General features: G+C 36.1%; 1 protein-coding gene across 1 annotated transcript in view; it reads right to left on the bottom strand.

The window, feature by feature from the left end:
* Positions 1-24,389, bottom strand: part of Dok6 (docking protein 6) — a 385,984-nt gene that overhangs the window by 204,380 nt on the left and 157,215 nt on the right. Inside the window, exon 3 of the mRNA XM_035439067.1 lies at positions 22,361-22,475. Within this exon, the coding sequence (XP_035294958.1) occupies positions 22,361-22,475 (115 nt within the window). The remainder of the gene's footprint in view (positions 1-22,360; positions 22,476-24,389) is intronic.

Genomic DNA, 24,389 nt, shown 5'->3' with positions numbered 1-24,389 from the left:
AATATCTTATATTGACTAATAAGTCACAATTGGGGATTAGCAAAGTGTTTTAACACTACCAGTAAATGCTATTGCATTTCTATTGAACATTCATTGATGTGTTCAAGGGTACATAGAAGACAGCAGTGCTGAAGAAGGATCTTATTTGGAATGCAGAGAAATAGGACACTCTCACTTCTCCAAGGGCCAGTCTTCAAAATAAAATCAGTAGTGTTCAAAGATGAAAACTGACTGTCCTTTAAGTTGCAATTGGAGAAATCAAGTTGTTTGTATCAAATTACCTCATTTTTCAATGCCTAGTGATCGTGATGCTTTCATTTTTATTCTAAATAAATCAACATTAAAGTTCATATTTTGCAAATTATACTTCTAAAAAGTGACAGATGTGAGAAGAGAGAGAAAGACGTGGGAGAAAAGAACCTGTCAGACTCCTGCTTTTTAATTAGATACAGTATGTGGGATGTGAGACATCACTAGCAAGTTTAATATATGAGTATTTAATATGATCAAAAGAAAAAGCAACAATCATATTTATGCCTTTTTCTAGACTTCAGCAAGTCTCTATCTGAACTCACAAATAAGGAACAAACCACAGAGGCATTGACTTTTTGCTCTGTGCCTCTCAAGACTACGCCATCTTGTAGGATTCCAAGCCATAGACCCCATACAAAGCCACCGTGGGATTGATTAGAGCTGGTCTGAAAGGTCTTAGAATACCAACCAGGGTAGTTTGGCATGGTCAACGTTCCTATAACTAGCAGGTTTCTGACATTCCCTAGGAAACCATCAAGGTTTCCATCCCTTGTTCCTAAATTGAGGCACATTTTAGCAGTTAAGAAAATCAGAGCATAGAAGCAAAGAAGAAAATGGGGTTGGAAAAACTGAGGTCAACCTAGAAAAGAACATTGACTCTGATGGCAGCCAAGGAACTACATTGCCAGAACACAGAGGTATGAATGACAGTCCAAAGGAGGGATGGAGCCACTGAAAACCAACTGTAGATTTTCATATAGAAGTTTAATCAAACCGTACTATGCTTTATGCCATAAAGTTTATGGGGATATGTCCATGGATTATTGAGATGCCTGAGTAATAATTTAGGAATGGACATGGCCTTCTTGAACTCTACTATTTTCAAATACAAGAATCCCAGGAATCAACTCATTGAAGTCAGAGACTGAATACACTTTACTTTTGTAGCAATCCTAGAAACATGATAATATTTAGTTTTTGGAGCAGCACTCTTTTTTATATATAAAAGATATATATATATGTTTATATGCCTTATACATACTTATGTATGTATGTATTTATAAGGCATATAAACCTATCAATTCACACAAATGCATAAAATAGAAAAATAGGCTCTAAATTATTTTTTATATAAAGTGCAAAAATACTGTGCCCTCAAGTATCCCTGTAAAATCGGTTTTAAATTCTAATTTCTTTATAACTAAAATTTGGATAAATATTTCCCCATATGATAGCCTATTGGCAAATAACTAACATTTTAAGAGAAGTATTGAGTGTTTAAATGTTTGGGAAATCCTAGACTAATCATAGAATCACTTTGAACACTCTAGAACTCTTCAAATATATAATACGTTATAGCAAGCTATGCCTGTTCAAGAAAAGTCTACATAAATAAAACTTTTCCTAAATAAACTGTGTACATTAGGCCTTATAATTTCAAAACAAGATAAATTTTATTATCAGTAACAGACATACGGGTCCTAACTACAATGGTGGGTGGGTAAAGACTCTCCTTTAGTTTTGGCTACTATATAAGTCAGCAAGTCAGCTCAAGGTGAGTCATCCTCTTGTGATGTGCTACCTGAGTACTTGATCAAGTCCCAGATTTTATATCCATGGCAAATTACTGACAAACTTAGTATCTAGCCATAAAGTATAGTCTTCTCAGAATTTTAAGTCATGAGAATGTAATAAAACAACTCTAACTTGTGACCTTCAAATGAATTCTAATTTGGCCTTAACACTCATAAAGAGTGTACTGCATTCCCAGGTCCTCTGCTGCATGACTTTACAGCCTTTTAAATGACAATGGACATTTCCTTATATGACAAGGTCATGGAAGATATAGAATAAATGGAGGAAACTAAGTTTCATATCTTCTCTAGAATCTTGAATCTAATTCAACCTTCAAACTATTTTAAAATAATTAAAATACCTACTACCTTAAGAAACAAATACAATGTAAACATGTTTCCTGGTTTTGTTACAATTCTATTAGTCCTTAAATTTGTACTGTATTGCTTTACATGCTTGATTTAATAGATATTAGTGATTTATCTGGTCATTATGCATATGTCTCAAAGTTATAGTTTGTTTACAATTTTTAATATTTATATAAATGTACCATAAACATCTCACTAGTAAGATGCTATTTTTCTTCAAGGTCACATTTGCAAACATATACCTCTGTTAAATATGACTCTAGTTTTACCTCATTTTTTAACCGCTATTTCATCCTGGACTCACACTGGAATGTGTTAAAGAATAAGCTCACAAAGACAGATATGTCATATAAGAACAGGAATATTTTCTAATGTCTCATAAATATATGTACCCTAAAACTTTAAAACAAAAACCGTTAAGCATAATGCTGAGACTAAAACATGGCACATGGATTTAAAGCAGCCTGGACCTACAAAAATATTTGTAAAGCATGTAAAGAAAAAAAATGACCATGCTTATTAGGATAGGCAAAACTCATACGTTTAAGGAAAAGGATGTAAAAATATTGTACAGATGCAATTTGGGAAGGAATTAGTTTGTATGTATGACAAACCAATGAAAACCATAATTAATTATAAATCATATATACAGTAATGATTTTATCAATAAAGAAAAAACACTATAGGTTAATTAATTTTTAAAATTCAACCCAGAAATCAATCAAAAGAGAGTATTTCCATAAAATATTTACTAGACTAAATATTAATTTGGTAATTGACAGAGATTTAAATATGTAATGGCTTGGAAAATAGAGTTACTTTTTATACATAAGCAATACAAAACACATTTCAGCAGATTTATTATCACATTTGTCTTTTGTATAACCACAGAGAGAAGTGAAAGGATTACTCACTGGTTTTGGATTATGAATTATTAAGATTTGAATTATAAACCTGTTGGTAGCAGGATTTATAAAAGTGGGTATGTTTAGTTTCATACTGTTTATGAGCTAGTAAAGCCACTGGGGATCAAAATGCAAAGCTAGCCACATCCATAGAGCTAGGCAGTGGTGATACACACCTTTAATCCCAGGACTCAGGAGACAGGTAGATGGATCTGTTAGTTCAAGGCAACCTAGGGCTACAGTGAATCATTCAAAAAGAATAACAGAGCTGATGCCTTTAGTCCTGGCGCTAGAGAGGTATAAAAGGAAAAAGTAAAGGGTCCCATGTGAGATTTTGTGGAGCAGGATCACCCATTTTGTTCTAAGGTAGAAGTAAGAGCTACTGGCTTGGATGCTTTGTTTTTCTGATCTTCAGCTTGAACTCCAATATCTGTTTCTGGGTGTTTTTTCCATTTTTTATTCGAATTAGAAACAAGATTGTTTTACATGTCAATCCCAGTTTACTCTCCTTCCCCTCCTTCCCCAACCCACCAATTAAAACCCTACCTATCACATACCCTTTCTGCACCCCAGGGAAGGTGATGCCTCCCATAGAGGGTCTTCAGAGTCTGTCATATTATTTGGGATAGGGCCTAGTCTCACCCCCATGTATCTTGGCTCAGGGAGTATCCCTCTATGTGGAATGGGCTCCCAAAGTCCACACCTATGCTAGGGATAAGTACTGATCTACTACAGAAGGCTCCATGATTCCTAAGGCCTCCTCACGGACACCCAGGTTCCTGGGGTCTGCCTCAATCCCATGCTGGGTTTCCCAATTATCAGTCTGGGACCAAGAGACCGCTTCCTGAATGTAACACCAGTAGTACAGACACTGAGATCAACAATTAATAAATGGGACCTCCTGAAACTTAAAAGCTTCTGTAAGGCAAAGGAAATAGTCAGCAAGAAAAAACATCAGCCCACAGATAGGGAAAAGATATTCACCAACCCCACATCTGACAGTGGACTGAATTCCAAAATATACAAAGAACTCAATAAAGTAGTCGCCAAAACACCAAACAATTCAATTAAAAAGTGGGGTACAGAACTAAATAGACAATTTCAATAGAGGAATCTAAAATGGCTGAAAGACACATAAGAAAGTGTTCAACATCCTTAGGCATCAGGGAAATGTAAATCAAAACAACTCTGAGATACAATCTTACTCCTCTCAGAATGGCTAAAATCAAAAACACCAATGACAGTTTATGCTGGAGAGGATGTGGAGAAAAGGAAATGCCAATGGAAATCAGTATGGTGATTCCTCAGGAAAGTGGGAATCAGTCTACCACATGATCCAGCAATTCCAATCTTAGGCACATTCATACACAAGGACATCTGTTCAACTATGTTCATAGCATTATTTGTAATGGCCAGAACCTGGAAGCATCCTAGATGCCCCTCAACTGAAGAATGGATGCAGAAAATACGGTACATTTTTACACAATGGAGTACTACTTAGCAGAAAAAAAAACAATGGAATCTTGAAATTCGCAGGAAAATGGATGGAACAAGAAGAAAACATTCTGAGAGAGGTAACCCATTCACAAAAAGACAAAATGGTATATATTTAATCATATATGGATTTTAGTCATACAGCAAAGGATTACCAGCCCACAATCCACACTGCCAGAGAAGCTAGGAAACAAGGAGGACTCTAAGAGTGGCATACATGGTCCACTGGAGAAGGGGAAAGAAATAAGATCTCCTGAGCAAATAGGGAGCATGGGGGAGGGGATAGGGAGCTAGGAGAATGGGAAGGGGAGAAGAGGAGGCGGGAGGAGGACATGAGGGAGCAGGAAGGTTGAGTTGGGGAAAGAATTGAGGAAATTAAGATAAGAGATACCAAAATAGAAGGAGACACAGGTTTAAAGAGAAATCAGGCACTAGGGAAATGTCTGGAGATCTACAAAGACGACACCACCTAACAATCTAAGCAACAGAGGAGAGGCTGCCTTAAATGCCCTCCCCTGATAATGAGATTGATCACTGACTTATATGCCATCCTATAGCCTTCATCCAGCAGCTGGTGGAAGTAGAAGCAGACACCCACAGCTAATCACTAAACTGAACTGGAATCCAGTTGCAGAGATGGAGGAGTGAGGAGCAAAGGGGTCTGTCTAGACCAGGCTGGTGAAACCCACAGAAACTGCTGACCTGAACAAGGGGGAGCTCTGTTTCTGGGTTTTTGTTATTTGTGTTACAGGTATGTTTAAAACACATATGATATGCTTGCTAGTTTCAGCAGATAGGAAGTAAAAGTAAATATTACACGGATATGCCCAATCTTCTGGGCACTATGGGCAAGGTGAGTGGGTATGGTGATTATAGAGAAAACAAAGTGTCCTTAACTGCTTCAGTGTTTTGGAAGAAGGTAGAGAAGTTTAGGGACAAATTGGCACACAGCTTTTAGAATTGTTACCCATGATGATTCCTAAATAATTGAAATATCTTCATTCTTTATGCAAAGAATTAATAAAAGTGTTAGACATCCTGAACAAGAGGTTGCTCATGGACCCCAGACTGATAGCTGGGAAACCAGCATAGGACTGTTCCAGACCCCTGAAGGAGGAAGTCATTTTGGATATCTGGACAATCTATGGGGCCACTGGTAGTGGTCAATATTTACCCCTAGTACGCAAATGAACTTTGGGAACCCTTTCCACATAGATGGAATACTCTCTCAGCCTAGACACACTGGGAAGGGCCTAGGCCCTGCTCCAAATGACACGACAAACTATGAAGATCCCCCATGAAAGGCCTCACCCTCCCTGGGGAGCAGAAAGGGATTGGGACAGGGAGTCGGTGGGGGTAGGGGAGGGATAGGGGACTGAGACTGGCTTGTAACAGAAGCTTGTTTCTAATTTGAATTTTAAAATGGACAAATATGTGTTAGCTGTCTCAGCCATAGTAGTGGTAGCTAGCATAGTATTGACCGAGTAACATGTGCATTATCTGTATTGTATCTAATTATTAACAGAACTATTGAAGAAGGAAGAAAACAAAAGAGCTAAACTATATGCACTAAAGCAGCAATGAGTAGTGGCTTTTGAGTAACATTTCCTCGGTATATGCATTCCAAATGCATAAAGGGATCATACCAATGAAATATAGCCAATTGGTATGTGTGTGCATGAGAGGGGGTGTCAAATAATGCTGCAATTGATATGATAAAATAAATTCATATGCAGAACATAGTCCCAGGTAGACAATAGCATTCAATACATACAATGCTGTAGCGATCCCGAGAGAGACATAGTGGTTTGGCTAGCGTCATAGGCTTAGTACATTTTGAGTTGGATTCATTCTTTTTCACTGTTCAACACAGTGTCATTTCCTTAAAAGTCATTTTTTTCTTAAAAGTATGACATATTTTTATGCCAGTATGATCTAGATAACACAGATGTTCAAGTATTTAAATCAAAACTGAATAGTACTTTCCTAGACATATTTAGGTAGATTTTATGTTTCTCTTCTATACAGTAAAAAATTTCCATGATTTTTGTTTTTAAATCTTTTAACCATTGTTTTAATTCTATGTGTATGAATGTTTTGCCTGTATGTCTGTCAGAAACGGTTTTGGGTGCCCTGGGACTGGAGTTTACTGATGGTTGTGAGCTGTCATGGGAGTACTAGGCATCAAACACAGGTCCTCTGGAAAATCAGCCAAGACTCTTAACCACTGAGCTACCTCTCTAGCCCCACTTGCTATGAGTTTAATATGTTGGGTGTGAGACTAATGAAATGTTAATTCTAACTCAGATGTTTTTGTCAGTCCCATGAGTGGAAGTAGCAGACACAAGCAATTGCTGTTTTCCCTTCCAATCAGACATTCCTGAAAACTGTAATCTTCCTATAATTCACAAGCAGAAACTGGTCTAATCATCAGTTTCATTTGTTTCTTTTTCACTCATTTCTTTCATAAGAGAAAGAGGGAGAGAGGGAGGGAGAGACAGAGAGAGAGAGAGAGAGAGAGAGAGAGAGAGAGAGAGAGAGGGAGTGTGCATTGAACCCTTGGAGGCCAGAGGGTTTAAATCCCCTGGAACTGGGATTACAGATGGTTGTGAGCATTATAACATGTGTGCTGGGAACCAAAGACAGCCTCTACAAAGGGAGTATGCATTCTTAACCACTGAATGGTATCTCCAGTCCCATGATCAATATTTTTAAAGGTGCTTATATAATATCATTTAGACTGTGATAATTGCTATTCAAACTCATTGGTAAGAACTCCAAATCTCATTTTTCCACGTATTATTTTGCAGTTTCCATTCAATGACTACGACTTTGGTTACAGAGGACATAGCAACTTGCATTAAATCTAATTTTATGTTGACAACTGCCCACACTATTTATAAATAAGTTCAGCCAGGAGAACTTGGCAAACCACAGCTGTATTCTTAGGAATATATTTAAAAGCAAGAAAATAAACCCCACTACTTATTTCATAGCATTTCTAGTGTACACTGAAGAAAAATGCTTTTGGATTCAGGAACTTCTTATATATTCTTTACAAGAAATAATAATTTACCAGAGCAAATGAATCCTATAGATGTCAGGGTGATGTGATTCTAAAACACGAAGCATGAAATCACAGCAGACAAAGGTTTTTGAATGGTGAGCTATTCCATCATTGCCCAGTCTTATTTACAAAGTCGTGTACAAAGTCATGAATATAAGACATTGGGTTCATAAGCTGAGAAGAAATCTGCCTATTGCTGAATACATTGCACACTTTGGTCACAGAACATAGAAAATTAAAGCTAAAACTGATCTAGAAGTGGTGCTGGAAGTTTCTTTGCAGGCTAACAGGAAAGAAAAGTCATTGTCAGTCTCACCTATATGTGACAGGATATGCCCTCTACTACAATAGTGACAAGATTGCTAATGGAGTGGCTAACAGCTTTCTGATTGGAAGTGAATTTCATACCCGCTTTTTTAAAAAAACTAAACCTGACCATAGGCCCTAACAGGGAGCCTATTACTATTGTTTTGCTAAGAGTCATGTTGTTAAACTCCTTTCTAAATACTCATGTTTATATCTATAGATTAGTGCTTCTCCCAGCCTTCATCAGAGAAGCCTTTTACTACAGAGAAAAGTGGTTAATGAAAAACCTCACAACTAATTAAAGTGCTGAGAATAAGTGATGGTGAAGTCTTAGCCCTAATGGGACAGCTAGATTACCTATCACCCACTTTGAGACTAAAGGAAAATTACAGGAAAAAAAAAAGACAGGCATTATGCAAGAACCTAGGGTGGGGTGATGTACAACAAAAAGAAGTCTCCTGTATAGGACACAGTCATTGCACTCAAACTCTCACTGATGCTATGGCTATTTGCTCTACACATGCATAACCTTGGCCCCATCAACATTTCATCATAGATGATGGCAGAGGTCTACAAGGCATCTCTCTTCCTGAGTGACTATTGGCAGTTAACAGTTACTGGGGACAGGAGTGTCATTGTTTTCAGTGATGTAGCAACTGATAAATTGCCACCCTCCAATAAATAATCTCCCATCCATAGTCAGGCAAGAAATTCTGATTAAACTCATGTATAAGTCATATATAAGGAAAAGAGATACAAGTATGAAGAGGACTTATTTAAAAGAAGGCTTTGAGGAGGGAGTGGGAAGGAAATGATGGTAAATCATCAGTAAATCACCAGTAAAAGAGGTTGTAAGCACATAAGATTCAGGATATAAATTATGAAATCCTAAAAATTGAAAAACAGCCGGGCGTTGGTGGCACACGCCTTTAATCGAAGCACTCGGGAGGCAGAGGCAGGCAGATCACTGTGAGTTCGAGGCCAGCCTGGTCTCCAGAGCAAGTGACAGGATAGGCTCCAAAGCTACACAGAGAAACCCTGTCTCGAAAAACCAAAAAAAAAAGAAAAGAAAAGAAAAATGTTAAATGAACTTTCAATTATATAATTTTTAATGCAATTTGAGATCATAGTCTCTCTTTCAAAATATACTACAGTCATCAGCAATTGATTCTTATATTATGTACAATACCTTATCTTCTATCATTAAGGGACTAACTATCAAAATAAACTATGCTCATGTCTATCATTAGATCCATAACCAAGAACCAGACCAAGCTAAGGGGAATCCAGTCAAAGAGAGAGAGGAGGGAATATATGAGCAAGGGAGGTCAAGATCATAATGGAGAAATCTACAGAGACAGTAGAATCAAGCAGGTGGAAACTCATGAACTATAGACCTACAACTTTGGAGATTCCAGGGGACTGACTAAAGCTTGGATTAGCTTAGGGACTGCTGGCAGTAGGACCACGATACAAACCTGGTACACAAGCTAACTTGTTGGAGCCCATTTCTTAGGGTGGGATGCCATTTTCAGTGACAGTAGGAACATGATATTATCCCAGTAACATGTGCTAGCTTGTTGGAGCCCTCTCCCCATGATGGGATGCCATGTTCAGTTTTAATGCATGGAGAGGGGCCTGCCCCTGCCCCAGTCTATTGTGCCAGACTATGTAGACTCCCCATGGGAACCCTTACTCATGAGGAGGGGTGGACTGGGGATGGCCTAGGGGGTAATGTGAAGGGGGATGGGAGGAGGCAAGGGGGGATGAGTGGGGGGCAGAACTGTGGTTGTAATGTGAAATGAATTCTTAAAAATGAAAAAAACCAACCTGCTTTCAAGCAAAATAGTTTGATTTTCAAATTAAAAATTAGAACTATTGTTTGATTCATAAATCTCAACCCTGAGTATTTATCTAAGGAAAGGAAAGTTGGCATACTTTAAAGATATTCTCAAATTCACAGTAGCACAAGTCACAATAAATGGGAAAGGGAAACAACAAAAATATCTATCACCAATAAATGGATAAGGTGTGATGTATGTACACAATCAAGCATTGACCACAGATACAAAGAAGAAAAACTCTGTTGTGTGTAATAACATGACCAGAAAGATAGATTGTGGTAAATATGCCAGGAACAGAAAGAACTGTGCAGTTTTGTTTATACACAGAATTGTTAAATGTGAATGTCATAGGAACTAAGAGTTGAATGGTGGATTCCCAAATTTTAGGGGCAGTAGTGGGAAAGAAGGGATTCATAAGGTGTGATCCAGGGCTCTAAGTGTGATTGGAGTGAGAAGTTCTGGTGTGCTATTGTAAAGTGAGGTAAAGGTAGATAACTGTAATACTGTATATATTTAAATGTCTACAGGAGAGGAAAACATGCTTGAAGATAAAGATATTTTTGAGCTGAATAGCATGTTATGCAATATGTAGATATATAAAAACCTTACACCATCTCATTAATATATGAAAATGTACTTATTGCATCGATTAACTTTAAGTTAAATTTTAACCAGGTTCACAGCAGTGTCTGCTATCTTTCCAGTTTCTCCACTGAGTGTATCATACTCTGCACTATGTTTACCCGTTAAGACTTTGAACCTAGTGTCTTGATCTTCCTATCAAATTCAAGCATTTCATCATGCCTTCTATCCTTTCTTCATTCAGCCTAGGGTCATGATAAAAGATAAACATCAAGTTCTCATCATACCCTGGTTCCTCATATTTTCATGCAAAAATAAAACAGAAAATGTATTCCTTTATACCAAGACTATACCATGTAAAAAAAAGAGAAGAGAATACAAACATTCAATATTAACAATGAAAAGACAGTGGGTATAGATAATACCAAGTTAAAAAAAAATACTAAGACATACAGTAAAGGCTGTTATCACTAAGAAAAAAATTTACACATAATCACTGTGACAAGTGATATTCTGAAATTATCCTTAAAAATATGCCAAGAGCATGCTTTCTGGAATTCAAGCAAATTAACCCCCAATATGTTACTGATAATGGGGGGCCTGAATTTGAACTTACACTGCAGATGCCAGAGGCCATTGTTTGAGCCACTTCATGCTACAAAGAATACTGAAATGCAAGGTGAAATGTATAATGTTCCAGAAACATTTATTATTAGAATATATTCAAATAGAGGCACAGAAAACAAGAATGACTATTACATTGGTATACAAATTTCTTCACAAAATCCTGATAGTAAAATGGATTAAAAACAATATAAGTTATAATGCATTTATTATTTAAATTGCTCAAGATTGTGGAAACTGGAGCAACTTGTAATCTTGTTATGTAAACACAATGTTCAGATTCTGAACCTTCAGTAAGAAAGTACAACAAATTCACAGACATACTTAAGCTAAGAACAGGATTGAGAAATCTCCATATGTTACAAAAAATATAAAGAACCATGCTTCAAAACAGGTATCTGTTGCATTCCTTCTTAGTAAAGGTGATGACAGCATTATCACTTATCAGCTAATTAGCTTACCAAGTATTTTCCACAAATATTCATTAAATCCTCAGGGGACGGTTCTGCCCCCACACCATTTATGAAGGACTGGACAGAGCCTCGGGAAAGTTTAGACTCAGACTCTGGCTTGCTTGAGGCACCAGTGAATTTCAACAGCCATGTGCACATGAACTTAATTGGAATCATGGAAATTGCATGAGGAAACAGAACATCAGTGGTGATTCAGAGATGTGTTTCCATGGAAACATAGCTAGAAAAAGGCACCTAGTTGTTTCCCTTGACTTGTAATGGATTTTTTTGTTAACCAGTTCTCCATGAAAGGGTACAAGGTCCCTTTTCCTTCAGTATACTAGGGCTCAGTGTACTCTCTTAAACTGTGCCCATGGCTGTTGAGACACACTGGTACCCCATGTTTATTACAGAGTTGAGCACTTAGACCATGACTCGGGTTATTCACTTTGGGAATATTCTAACATCTCATCTTCTTGTAACACCTCTGTTCTTTCCTATAGGCTAAATGTTAATTATCTCCACTCAACCATTATTCAACCTCTTTCTACAGGGTCTAATCTAGTGCCTCTCCTGTTCCATCCACACCTTCTCCACACCTGCCAGATCTATAAGCTGAGAATTGCTTTTAACTGTTTCTTATGACCTATTTGAGACATTGTAATATTCATTATGCAATTTCTCAATGCAAAAACATTGATGTCACTTTGCAGACAGCCAATAACATTTTAATAGTCAGAAATATGCTAATATCTATGAAAAGAATATATTTATGGGGTTTGTATATGTGGCTTAGTGGTAGAATGCTTGCTTAGCTTACCTAAGGTTCTGGTTTTAGAAAAAGGAAAAAATACTTTAGAAATAAGAAAGAAAGATGTGGACCATGATGTTAAAAAATTCAAAGATTTAAACTATTTTAACTATTTCTACTCACTTCCCATTTCCAAAATGATTTATTTAAAGGACAAAGGAATTTTATAATTGTTTACCATAATACACAGAATGCTTTGCATCTCTACCTGTTGAAATTCACTCAAAAACACTACACACACACACACACACACACACACACACACACACACACACACACACACACAATTTTAAACTAAGTAAAGTTGTATGTGCTTTTAATACCAGTCCTTGAGAGGCAGATGCAAAAGGATTGTTGTAAACTTGAAACCAGCCTGGTCTATGTAGTATGTTTCAGCCCAACCAAGGCTACTCTTAAATCTTGTCTCACAAAGCAAGCACACCCCCCCCTCACACACACACACACACACACACACACACACACACACACACACACACACTTAAAAAACAGTGTTTTCCAGAAATAAACTCAGTCTTGAGGTTTCTTGTACTACCTAATGCTGTCAAATGTTTTCTAGAAATTTTAAATGATAGTCTTACAAATCCTTGTAAGTTTTTTCAGTTATGTTGTTACTAAAAGATAAATTCAAAAAAATAAATTCAAGACCTCATCACTCATCAACACTTCAGCTGAATCAGTTTTTTTCCTCATAAAAATATTCAAATCACTTTTCTGCTTCAAAGATTTCAGCAAGTCTGGCTCTCAATTACAGATGCTTGATTCCTTAGGAAAGTACAGTTCTGTAAAGCATAGTAACATATGCTAAAACTTCAGAGTGAAACTCAAATGTAATATTTGTTATATAAACTCTGAAAAATAAAGTGAAAGTACATGTTCTTAATGCCCCACAGTTAAAATTGGCAAGGGAACCCTCACCTACCCTGTCTATCAGAATCATATATATGCTGTTCATGAAGAATAAAACACAGCTTTCAATTTTCATGCATGGAGTAAATCATTCTATAATTACTATGTGAAGCTCTGCGGCTTTTGGGGGAGATATACCTGTCTGTCTTAGAGATAGGTTATGAAGATAACCTGTCTGAATTATGAAATGATGGTCATGTAGCTGGAAGAGTAACATGTGTGTGGGCATGGGTCACTAGCATAAATGACATGCAACATTGACACAGCATATGACCACCAAAAAATGTCACCAGGTTAAAACTGAAAAAGACAACTACTGGAGTTGGGAGGAGAAGGCAAACATTTTCATGATGTATACTAGGTCTTACTCTCAAGCTGACATAAATTTCTAGAATATTCTGGTATGGTGTCTAGTAAAAGACTGAAGCAGGATGCATTGATATTTTACATAATATGCTTAATAGACTCCTTTCTTCTTCCAAGGCTCCAATCTGAAAAGCCCCTTATAAGAATGATGTATTAGCCTCACTAATTCTAGATGGAACCAGTCCATCCCTGTCCTGACTGTTGCTCTTCAGAGATTACTTTCGAATGAGTATCCCCCTCTTGGACACCATGAGCCCAGAATCTAGAAACTTAAAAGAATCATAAGTGTTCAGCTAGCAATAGAGTTTGTTCCTACTTGGTTTAAACTGCCCTTTGGATTGAAGAATCAGTAAACATAAATGCCTCTCATCATCTCCCAAGTAATTAATGGCTCATGAAAGTGCAGGACCCAAATCACTGGAGTCAGAAGAATCCTGCTGCCACTGACCATGTCACTCTGGAGGCAACATGGGGACTTGATCTTTAAAGCCATTTCCTAATGTGTTTTAAAAAGGGTAAAACAGATTTCCTTCTCTATCTAGGGTATATGCTAGCTGATATATTGGATTAAACATGGTAAACTTATAACATAGTATATTTGGCCATTTAATATCACCAAAATAATATTAGTTGTTCTACTGTCTTATTTTCATTAAATTGGTTCTAGTATCATATATATATATATTCTATAATCTAGACTGAGCACCAAATTGTAGAATCTCTGAAGGAGGGACCCTTTCCTAATTCTGAAGTCGACTTTCATTGTAGTTATAGACATGTAACACTGTAGATGGCTGGAAACCTGAAAGCAGGTCCTCATGATTTCCTAACAAGCACTTTCTCCACTGGGTGCCATCTCTCTAGACACCCAATTATTCTTTGTTTGTCTATTGATGGACATTTAAGTTGTTCTAACCTCATAACTGTAACAAATATGGAAATGCTAATTTCTTTGAGATGCCGGTTTCAACTATTGGATCAGAGAGTATCTCCATTCTTTTTTCTTATTTTATGTAATTAATATTATTTCCCTTTATTTTACATACCATTCATAGTTTCCCCCCTTTTTCTCCTCCCATTCCCTCTTCCTGACTCCCATCTACCCCCTACCCATCCACCCACTCTCCTCTGTTTCTTAAATTAATAGGAATTGTAACTGTGTATGTGTATGGGGTATGATATGCTGTTTGGTTTATACATTTATTGTATCATGGAGAAAAAACATGATCTTCCATGTAACACATTCTTATAGACACGTGCAATGTTCAAGTAGTCTAAAGCAATTGTCCTTTCTCACCTTTTTAATAGGAAACACTGGGCAGGTTTTACATGACACTCACATGGTTTTGATTTGTATTTTCTGGATGATTAATCATGTCTAGAGTATTTTTATACACCTTATGGCATTTGCATGTCTTCTTTGGAAAAATGTTCTTTGCCTATTATTTTTAAAATTGGGTTATTTGCCATTGGGGGGTTGAATGTACATATTTCTCAAATATTCTGCATCAGTTGATTATGAGCAGATTTTACCAATAGTGCTATCTAAAACAGTGAAATAGAATAACTGCTTACATGACTCTTTTATAATATTAGATTGCACAAGTAATCTAGAAATATTTCAAGGAAAAAGGAGAGTATGTGTTAGCTGTTTGCAAGTACTATGACATTTTTATAATGATTTTGACATCCTGGGGATTTTGGTGCCTGTGGGGTCCTGGAATCAGTAGACCATAGATACTTCCTGACTGTGTGTTAAAATAATGAACATCTAAGATCAATAATGCAAGTGACAGCTCATGCTGGCAAGGGTATGGAGCAAGAGGAACATTCTTCTATTGATAGTGAGAGAGCCAATTTGTGCAGCCCTTATGGAAATCAATACGGCAGTTCCTCCAGAAAATTGGGAATCAATCTACCTCAAGACCCAGCTATATCACTCTTGGGCATATGCCCAAAAGATGCTCCATCCTACCAAAAGGACACTTGCTCAGCTATGTTCATAGCAGCATCTAGAAGCAACCTAGATGTCCTTCAAACAAAGAATAGATAAAGAAATGTGGCATATTATACAAGGGAGTATTTATTACTCAGATGTTAGAAAAATCATGAAATTTGTAAGCAAGTGAAACTAGAAAATGGAACTAGAGGTAACCCAGAACCAGAAAGACAAACATGTACTCACTTATAAGTGGATATTAACTGTTAAGTAAAATGTAATCACACTATAATCTGCAAACACAGAGATGCTAAGTAACAAGAAAGACTCTGAGGTGGGGGTGAGAGGACATGGATCTCCCTGGGAAAAGGTAATAGAATAGATGTTGACTCCAGCAAGAACTTCTAGTAATTGAGGATCTGGAGCTCTAACCTGACAACTTCTATAACTAAGCAATGCTCCCAATTGCACTGGGACCACAACCCAGCCACAAAACCTTCCGTCCACACCTGTCCTGCCTTCAAGGAGTGATGTGGCAATGGTGGCTCAGAGCTTGTAGAAGTGGCTAACCAATGGCAGGCAGGTCTAACTTAAGGCCCAAGCCATGAGAGGGAGCAAGCCATCCCTGAAACAATGAAAACCAGAAGATCCTGGACAGATGTTATGCAGACACTAAGGGACCATGGATGCCAGCCCAGACTACTTACTGTACCTAGAAAATCTTTAAATACTATAAATGGAGAAAACACGATATTCCATTATAATATCATAATTAAGCAATACCTATCCACAAGTCCAGTACTACAGAAAGTACTAGAAGGAAAACACCAACCTAAGGAAGTCAGCTACATCCACAAGAACACAGGCAACAGATGAGCTTACAGCAGCAAATCCCAAAGAAAGGAATTGAACACACAATATCATCACCAACAATGAAAAAAACAGGAACTATCAATCACTGGTAATTAATATCCACTAAAATCCATTAATATAAATGTTCTCAACTCACCTACAAAAAGATACAGGCTAATAGATTGGATACAAAAATAGAATCCATCCTTCTGCTGCATACAAGAAACATACCCCACCTCACAGACAGACATTACCCCAGAGTAAAGGGTTGGGAAAAATTTTTCCAATTAAATGGACCTAAGGAACAAGCTGGTGTAGCTATGTTGCTATCTAATAAAATAGACTCCAAACAGAAATCAATCAAAAAAGATAAAGAAGGGCATTTCATATTCATCACAGGAAAAATCCATCAAGAGGAGATTTCAATTCTGAACATCTATGCCTCAAACACAAGGGCTCCTGCATGTGTAAAACAAACATTACTAAAGCTTAAATCACAAATTAAACCCCACACACTAGTAGTTGGAGACTTCAACATCCCACTCTCAACACTGCAGGCCTGCAATATGACCAGTAGAATGGTAGCTTCTGCTACCCTGACTTCACCCATTATGGACCTTACCCTTAAACTGTAAACAATAAACCCTTCTGTTCTTAAGTTGGTTTTATCAGGGTTTTTTTTTTTCAATAAGGCAAATTAGTGTTCTGTAGGTCTAGTTTCACCTTTCTGCATGTGGACATTAAATTTTCCTATGACTCTATTCTTATCATTTTGCATGTTCTTATCATTTTTTGAGCTGTGGTCTCACTATGTAGTCCTAGATGGCCTAAACTCTCTATATGGACCAAGCTAGACTTAGACCCACAGATATCTGTCTACCTCTGCCTCCCTACATCTGGGATTAAAGGTTTGTACCACCCCACCATGCCTGGTCCTTAACTTGTTTTGAAATGCTTGGCTCTAGATACGTTGATTTATTTTATGTTCCTATACTTAATGCCAATATTGTGCTGTTTCCACTATTTCAGTTTCAGAATATATTACAAAATCTAGTAACAATGAATTCTACTATTTTTTTGTTGAAATTTTTTTAGAAATTTGATGTTATTTTTGGCCTCAAACACATTCTGGAATTGTTTTATACAGTTATTAGAATTAATTTGGCACTACAACAGAGATGTATTTGCTGGGCGTTGGTGGCTCACGCCTTTAATCCCAGCACTGGGGAGGCAGAGGCAGGTAGACCTCTGTGAGTTCAAGGCCAGCCTGGTCTACAGAGCAAGTGCCAAGATAGGCTCCAAAGCTACACAGAGAAACCCTATTTCAAAGGAAAAAACCCAAAAAACAAAAAAAAAAACCAGAGATATATTTACTATATAGATTTCTTAGGTAGTGTAAGCAATTTAACAATATTGATTCTTCTACTCTATGAACACAGGGTATTAATTTGTGTATGTGTTTATTTTCTTTAATTTCTTTCACTGGTGTTTTATAATTTTCATTATAGCAAAAATTTACATTTTGAGAAAATTAAACTTATTAGGTATAGTGGTTTCTTGACTTTTATTACAAAAATCTATTTGCATAAAACAATATTCCTAATTTGGGGGATGTTTATTATTTCATTTTGCAGAATTATTAAATTTGCTTATTTCTCATATTAGTTTTCAATATACATATAATCTTCAAAGAGAAGCAAGTTGACTTCTTATAATTTTGACTTCTTCCCCTGCCATGAAGTCTCTGGCTTGTATTTCTAGCATTATGTTTAATGAAACTAGAAAGTGCCATGCTGCCTCCACCCTTTACTTAAAAACTCTGCTTTCACAGTTCCATATGATCCTAACTGTTGGCTCATTATAAATTATTTCTATTATGTGTATGCAGATTATTTCTATTTCCAAATTTTATGGAGTATTTTAAATGTGATACAATATGAGTTCTACCAAAATGTATTTCTGAATTTATTAAGCTGATCAGGTAGTTTTTATCTTTCATTTTTTTCACGTAGTATGTCATATATTGATTTGTATATTCGATTCTTAGCTAAATTGAGTTTCAATTTATCATGTTAACATGAATTAATATGTGCTGTTAGATTAGGTGCAATAAAATTTTTTGAAGGTTTTTCACATCTACTTTTAGTTTGGGTATTTGATGTAGATTTTAGTTTGATGATTTTTTTTAGTCTTGGATGATTTTTGTATCAGGGTAATGCTGGCTTCATAGAATTCCTTCTTCAAATTCCTGAAATATTTACGAAGAACTGGTCTAGAGTTTTGTAAGCAGCTAAGCTTGATAGTGAAACCAAGTGTGCAGGTATTACAGATATGCCACCATGCTCAGCTTTAGACATAATTTCCAGACCTCGATTCAAGTGCTTTGATGGCTGATATTTCTTCTAGGACCATTGTTTGTAATTAAATTAATTATTATCTACTTTATTTATTTCTGATATGTTTCATTTTCCCCTTTGTCTTGGTTGGTTTCTGTCAGCTTTACACAGACATATTTGAGAGAAGGAACTCTTAACTGAGAGAAAGGCCTCCTCCGTAAGATTGGACTGCAGATTAGTGTGCCAGTCTTCATATTAATGAGTGATATGGGAGAGCCTAGCTCTTGCGGGTGGTGTCAGCCTTAAGCAGGTAGTCCTGAGCTGACTAAGAATGTCAGGCTTCTACTTCAGTTACTGCCACCAGGTTTCTGCATTAAATTTCTAAGCTGACTTCCCTTAGTTACAACCGTGACCTGTGATTTGTTAGATGAAATAAACTCTTTTCTCCCCAAATTACTTTTGGTCATGGTCTTTTAATCACAGCAATAGAAACCATAACTAAGCTATCTTTCTATTAATTTGGCATTTGGCTTATTTTTGAAATTCAAAAGCTTTTGTTATTAATAGACTCTTTCCCATCTTGAGTCATAAAATTATGAAGAAGTTCCTCCTTCTGGGGAGTGGGAATCGCCCTCATGCTGGTGAGGAATACCGTGCTTTTTATTAAACCTTAGAGAAAAGTTTTGTTTTTTTGTTTTGTTTTGTTTTTCACCCAGGCAATTCATTCATGTGTTTAATAATCTTCTGAGAAAAGACTGATCAGGCATGTTCAGGCTAGTACTGATTTGCTCAACTTGTGCTCCTTCAAAAGTTTGTTTTGATTGACTGGTCAATTAATTTAATTAATTCTGTTCTGTATTTTTCAGCTCTATAAGATGCTCATCTTAACTAGTTCCTATCTTTGGTCTTAGAATCAGACAGTTCTCCACAAAGCCCAGTTAACTGTTTTTAGGAACTAAGGTCTAGATTCTGAGTATAATTGTCCATTTTATTTTAAATCCTAATGTCTTATGGCCTTCCTGGAAATTGTTAAAATCACTTGCAAATTTGTTGAGGAAACTGTGCTGAGCCTTATGTACTGAGCTAATGTTCAGGTTAGGGGACCTGGATGTCATCACAGTTCCTCTCTGGACACCTTGCTGCCATGATTCCTGGAGTTAAATTATAATCCTCATTTCAAGGTCAAGACTCCAAAAAGTACTGATGAACACATGAGGCTGAGTCTTTGTCATGAGCGTGAATGTTTCTGAATCAATGCACAAGTATTAAGATGTGAAGAAGTTGGCATGTGGATGAGCACACACAGAACACATGTGTAGTACCTACTTACTACAAACTCATTAACATGTCTTCAAATATCAGAGTACAAAGAAATATCTACTTTTCCTCTGTCCCTCTGGCAATTATCCTTTATCAGACAAAGGGAGGTGACCACGGTGATGAGAAAGAATGACATGGAGCAGCAAGGGTCTTTGGGATGAAATTCGGTATATGCACATATGTGTGTCTATATATTGTGTGATAGATTTTTTTCAGAAGATCTGAGACATACACGTGGTAACTTATGTCAAAGGAGAGTCTCTGACAGAAGAAAGAAATGATTCTAGCAGTGCCAGATTTGGTGAAACAATGAATTAGCTTACTAACAAGAGTATGGGTGAGGGGTTACTTAACAGGGAGCAGGGATTATATGAAAGTAACTGTAACACCAGAAAGCTCAACCCAACATGGGTGATGACTTCTGAAACTGTAACCCTGGAGCTTTCTATGGAGCCTATAAGGAGCTCCACAGTTTGAATGTCTTCTCTCAGTTTGGTTGGTGACAGTCTGCATTCCCAACAACTGTTTAATCCCATTTACAGTGCTGGATAAAGGCCCTCAATATTCTTCTAAATCTTTTTTTTTTTCTTTTCACATGTGACATTTGGAGCCCTCTAGTTTATCTCCTGAGGTTCATGAGCCTCCCTTTTCCTCTAGAGCACATATTACAGTTCCTAGGGAATCATGCAATTTGGAGAAACATGTCATACAATACCGTGTGTGTGTGTGTGTGTGTGTGTGTGTGTGTGTGTGTGTGTGTATGAATATATACACCAAGGAATATGCACCCTCACAAACAGTTTAGAATATTAAAACTTGAAAAAGACCAATATCTTATACATTCTCATAATTTGAACCCTACTTTAAAAACCAGCTGATAGAAACTGGAACATGATTATAGTTCTTTAATAATAAAAGCCATTTGGATATACTGAATATTTCTACTATAATACTAATAATTATCAGAGAAAAGATAGTATATTGAATTCATTAATTAAATATACATAAATTCTCCAAAAATTCCAAATAAAATTTTACCTAAATAAATATAACTAAATACCATTCTTTTTGAAATTTGACTCTAGAGTTCTTTATACATCTCCAATACTGCCTAGTTCAATGTTGCAATACTAAACAACAGTGCAAATAAGATTAGTAAAATTCTTTTTGTGTTTTTGTAGAAATGATTTTTGGTTGTAATTAGTTTTAATAATGCTATAAATATATATTTAAGAATTTGAAGAAAATTATATGCTTAGAGAGTTTTAAGAAGTTGTCCAAGAAGGCAGAAAGATAAAATATTTTGGACAATAACATTTTAGCAGTGAGGTTGAAACAGGACCAATAGCATATTTTAAATTAGATGAGGCCAGATGGTAGCCAGAGAGAAATATACCAGAAGGGTATCGGTGGGTAAAGGAGTTACAGGAATGAATTATTTCATAAATTCCAGTTCAGCTCAGCCAAGTTCATATAAAATTAGATAAGTTGTAAGCAATTCCATTTAGGCAAAATGACATTATTCGTTTTTGTAATATAACCTTATATTAATTAAACATAAACTTTTAGTCATATCTTCTCTTAAAAATAATATAAAAGCTTCCCAAAAACTTCACTACTATTTTAAATTCAATATTTAAACTCTTTCAAAGCATTGGACATTTTGCCTGCATCCATTCTAAAAACATCCATTATAAAGCAAATGCAGCATTTCATTGAGCTGAATCTTTAAAAGGCAATAAGCCAACTAATATGTTACATTGCACAGGGATTGCTCCATGAAAAATACTGCTGGTTCAAACGACAAACTGCTTGTGTCTCCATAATGTCAGAGTGTTTTATGAACTGGCATGCTAAAATTCAATCTAAAATATATTGACTTATTATAGTACTGAGACTCCATGAAAGCAACACATTGCTCAAAGTTCTGTTCTAAAATGTCTGGGAGCTAGGCTGCTCTTGGGTGAGCTTTCTCTGGAAGCATTACTATTACACTCACAGTTATACTTTGCCTCACAGTTATACTTTGCCAAACCCAAAATAAAACTCATGTGCTGATTCTGAAAATCTTCCAAGTATTGTTTACTAAAGCTTGAACAAAAACCCTAAGAATCCTTGGACAACCTGGGAACAAGCCCCAGACAAAGACATGATAGCAGAAATCAAAACCACTGTTTTTACAGTATACCAGTATGCTTAACTTCTTACAAAGCCTTCCACCGCACATCTAATTGCAATATGCCATCCTAATCAGACTTGTGTGTGGCTTCATCTGTCTGAGTCATTGTCTCTGGAGCAACTCAATTTCCTCAAGCTGTAGAGGGGCAAGAAATTGCTTACCTGACTCACAAGCAAATGTCTTCGATGTTTCGTCATGAAAGATAATTGCCACCGCATGCTTCTTTGTCTCTCGAGGCAGTCTGGTTATGTTTTTGATGTTGTGCAGTTCGGTTACCTTGAAAGAGAAAAATATTTTTTTCTTTTTCACATTTGAAATTATGGATATAGGTCCACAGAGTCTTGTATGTTCTAAGCAAAGATTGTATCACTGAACTACCTCTTCAATGAGAAAAGATTTTTATTTTAATGTATAGTATATTGCAACATTATAGTGCTTTAAACAAAATGGCCAGTTACCACTACCCTTATGCTCGTCAGCACTATCCAATTGGTCATTGTACTAAGTTTGAATTGATTCCATCCACCACCAGTAAAGAATAAAACATAATGTCTTCCATTAGGCCTTCAGTTTTGGTCATCATTCATATTGGTTGCCATATTTGAAATAGTCTAATGATCACGCAGAATAGCTTCTTGGAAGCTGTGCTGTTATTAAAGTTGCATTCACAGAATGCAATAACCATTTGGTACAAAGAGAGTTCTCATTAAATATGTGTTGAATCTTGATGAGATTAAGCAACAAGTCCCTCCTCTAACACCTTCAAATCATACAAGTTCCAGACAAAACTAAGCCACACAGCATTTGACATCTGCCTATGGGATAAACCAGATTTTTAACATTTCAAGCCTTCAGTATTTGAAAAAATAGTTTCTGGGATTTGTGTACCAGTCATTTTCACAAGCATCAATCCAAAAAAAAAAAAAAAATACAGATAATTATTGCTAGCTCTGGTACCAAGAGCACTGAAAGAGCTTGAGAATAAAGTTTCAGCCTAAGGTGAGGTAGTGACACATGCTGAACATTTCTTAATGATGAGTTTCTGTTTATTTATTAATATATTTTGTTATTTGACAATTTTCACATGTACCTAGTAATTCTGAGTGCTTTCGCCTCTATTATATTTTGATGCCCACATTAATAGTATGGAAATGGGCCCATCCATGTTTAGGATTGTTAGCATTTCTAGGATGTTGAACTTGAATTTACACAACATTGATGACATCCTGATGAGCTGGTATTAGGTTTATTATTGTATGAAAGGAAAGAAACTTGATGATCAGAGGATATAGCTACCCAGTAGTACACAACCTACTAAGCAGGTGGACCAGGTCTGGTTCTAATGTGCAGATTCCTGACTTCTCTAGTTACTGGTGTGTAGAGTCGGATCAATGGGCAGAGTATCTTCTTTAATAAAGATGTCTCTCTTTTGGCTTACTAGTAAACAAACAATACTTTTACACTTTATCATACATGCTTCAAATGTTTTGAAGAAAATTAATGAAAGAAAAAAACCATTTCCATTTATGACAGAAATTTTTAAATTCAATAGAGTTTAGAACTATTAAACTTAAAACAATTGAGATGAATTGTGCTGTGTTTTAAGTACAATGCATATACATATATCATATATTTCAAAATTTCTTCCCCATATTTGAAGATAATACTGTTAATATGGATTAGGATTCCATAGTATAACCAGTTAAAGCAATCAGTTGCTGAACAAAACCTGTACATATATAAAATAAAATGTGTAAAATAAAAGTATACAGTTATTGTTTTAAAAGGGTTATGCTCTACTTTTCATCCATTCTTTGAATATTTTAGTGGTTTCAAATTGTAATGCCACATGCAACTCATGGACTGTCATATCCTAGATAATTTTTGTATATCATTATTAACATTTGCTTTTTCTCTACTTGTGGGCATCTCAAGATTAATATAATCCATTAAAAAGGTACAAATAGTTATGTCAGGCATAATAAAGTTGTCTTTATGTAAAAACTAGTTTTATGTATATATACACACTCCACCAACTACTAATGAATCTTCAACCTATCTATCATCTATCTAAAAGTATTTTCTCTTCCAAGCAAGAAGAACTGTACACAAGTATCTTATAATTCCTGAGGAGTAACATTTTTTGAAGAAAAATGAAAATTCTTTTTTGTAATACAAACATATTGTATT

This window comes from Cricetulus griseus, chromosome 2 (assembly GCF_003668045.3).
Source record: "Cricetulus griseus strain 17A/GY chromosome 2, alternate assembly CriGri-PICRH-1.0, whole genome shotgun sequence".
Lineage (NCBI taxonomy): Eukaryota > Metazoa > Chordata > Mammalia > Rodentia > Cricetidae > Cricetulus > Cricetulus griseus.
The sequence above is the reverse complement of the archived record's forward strand: the minus strand, read 5'-3'. Positions and strand labels throughout refer to the sequence as shown.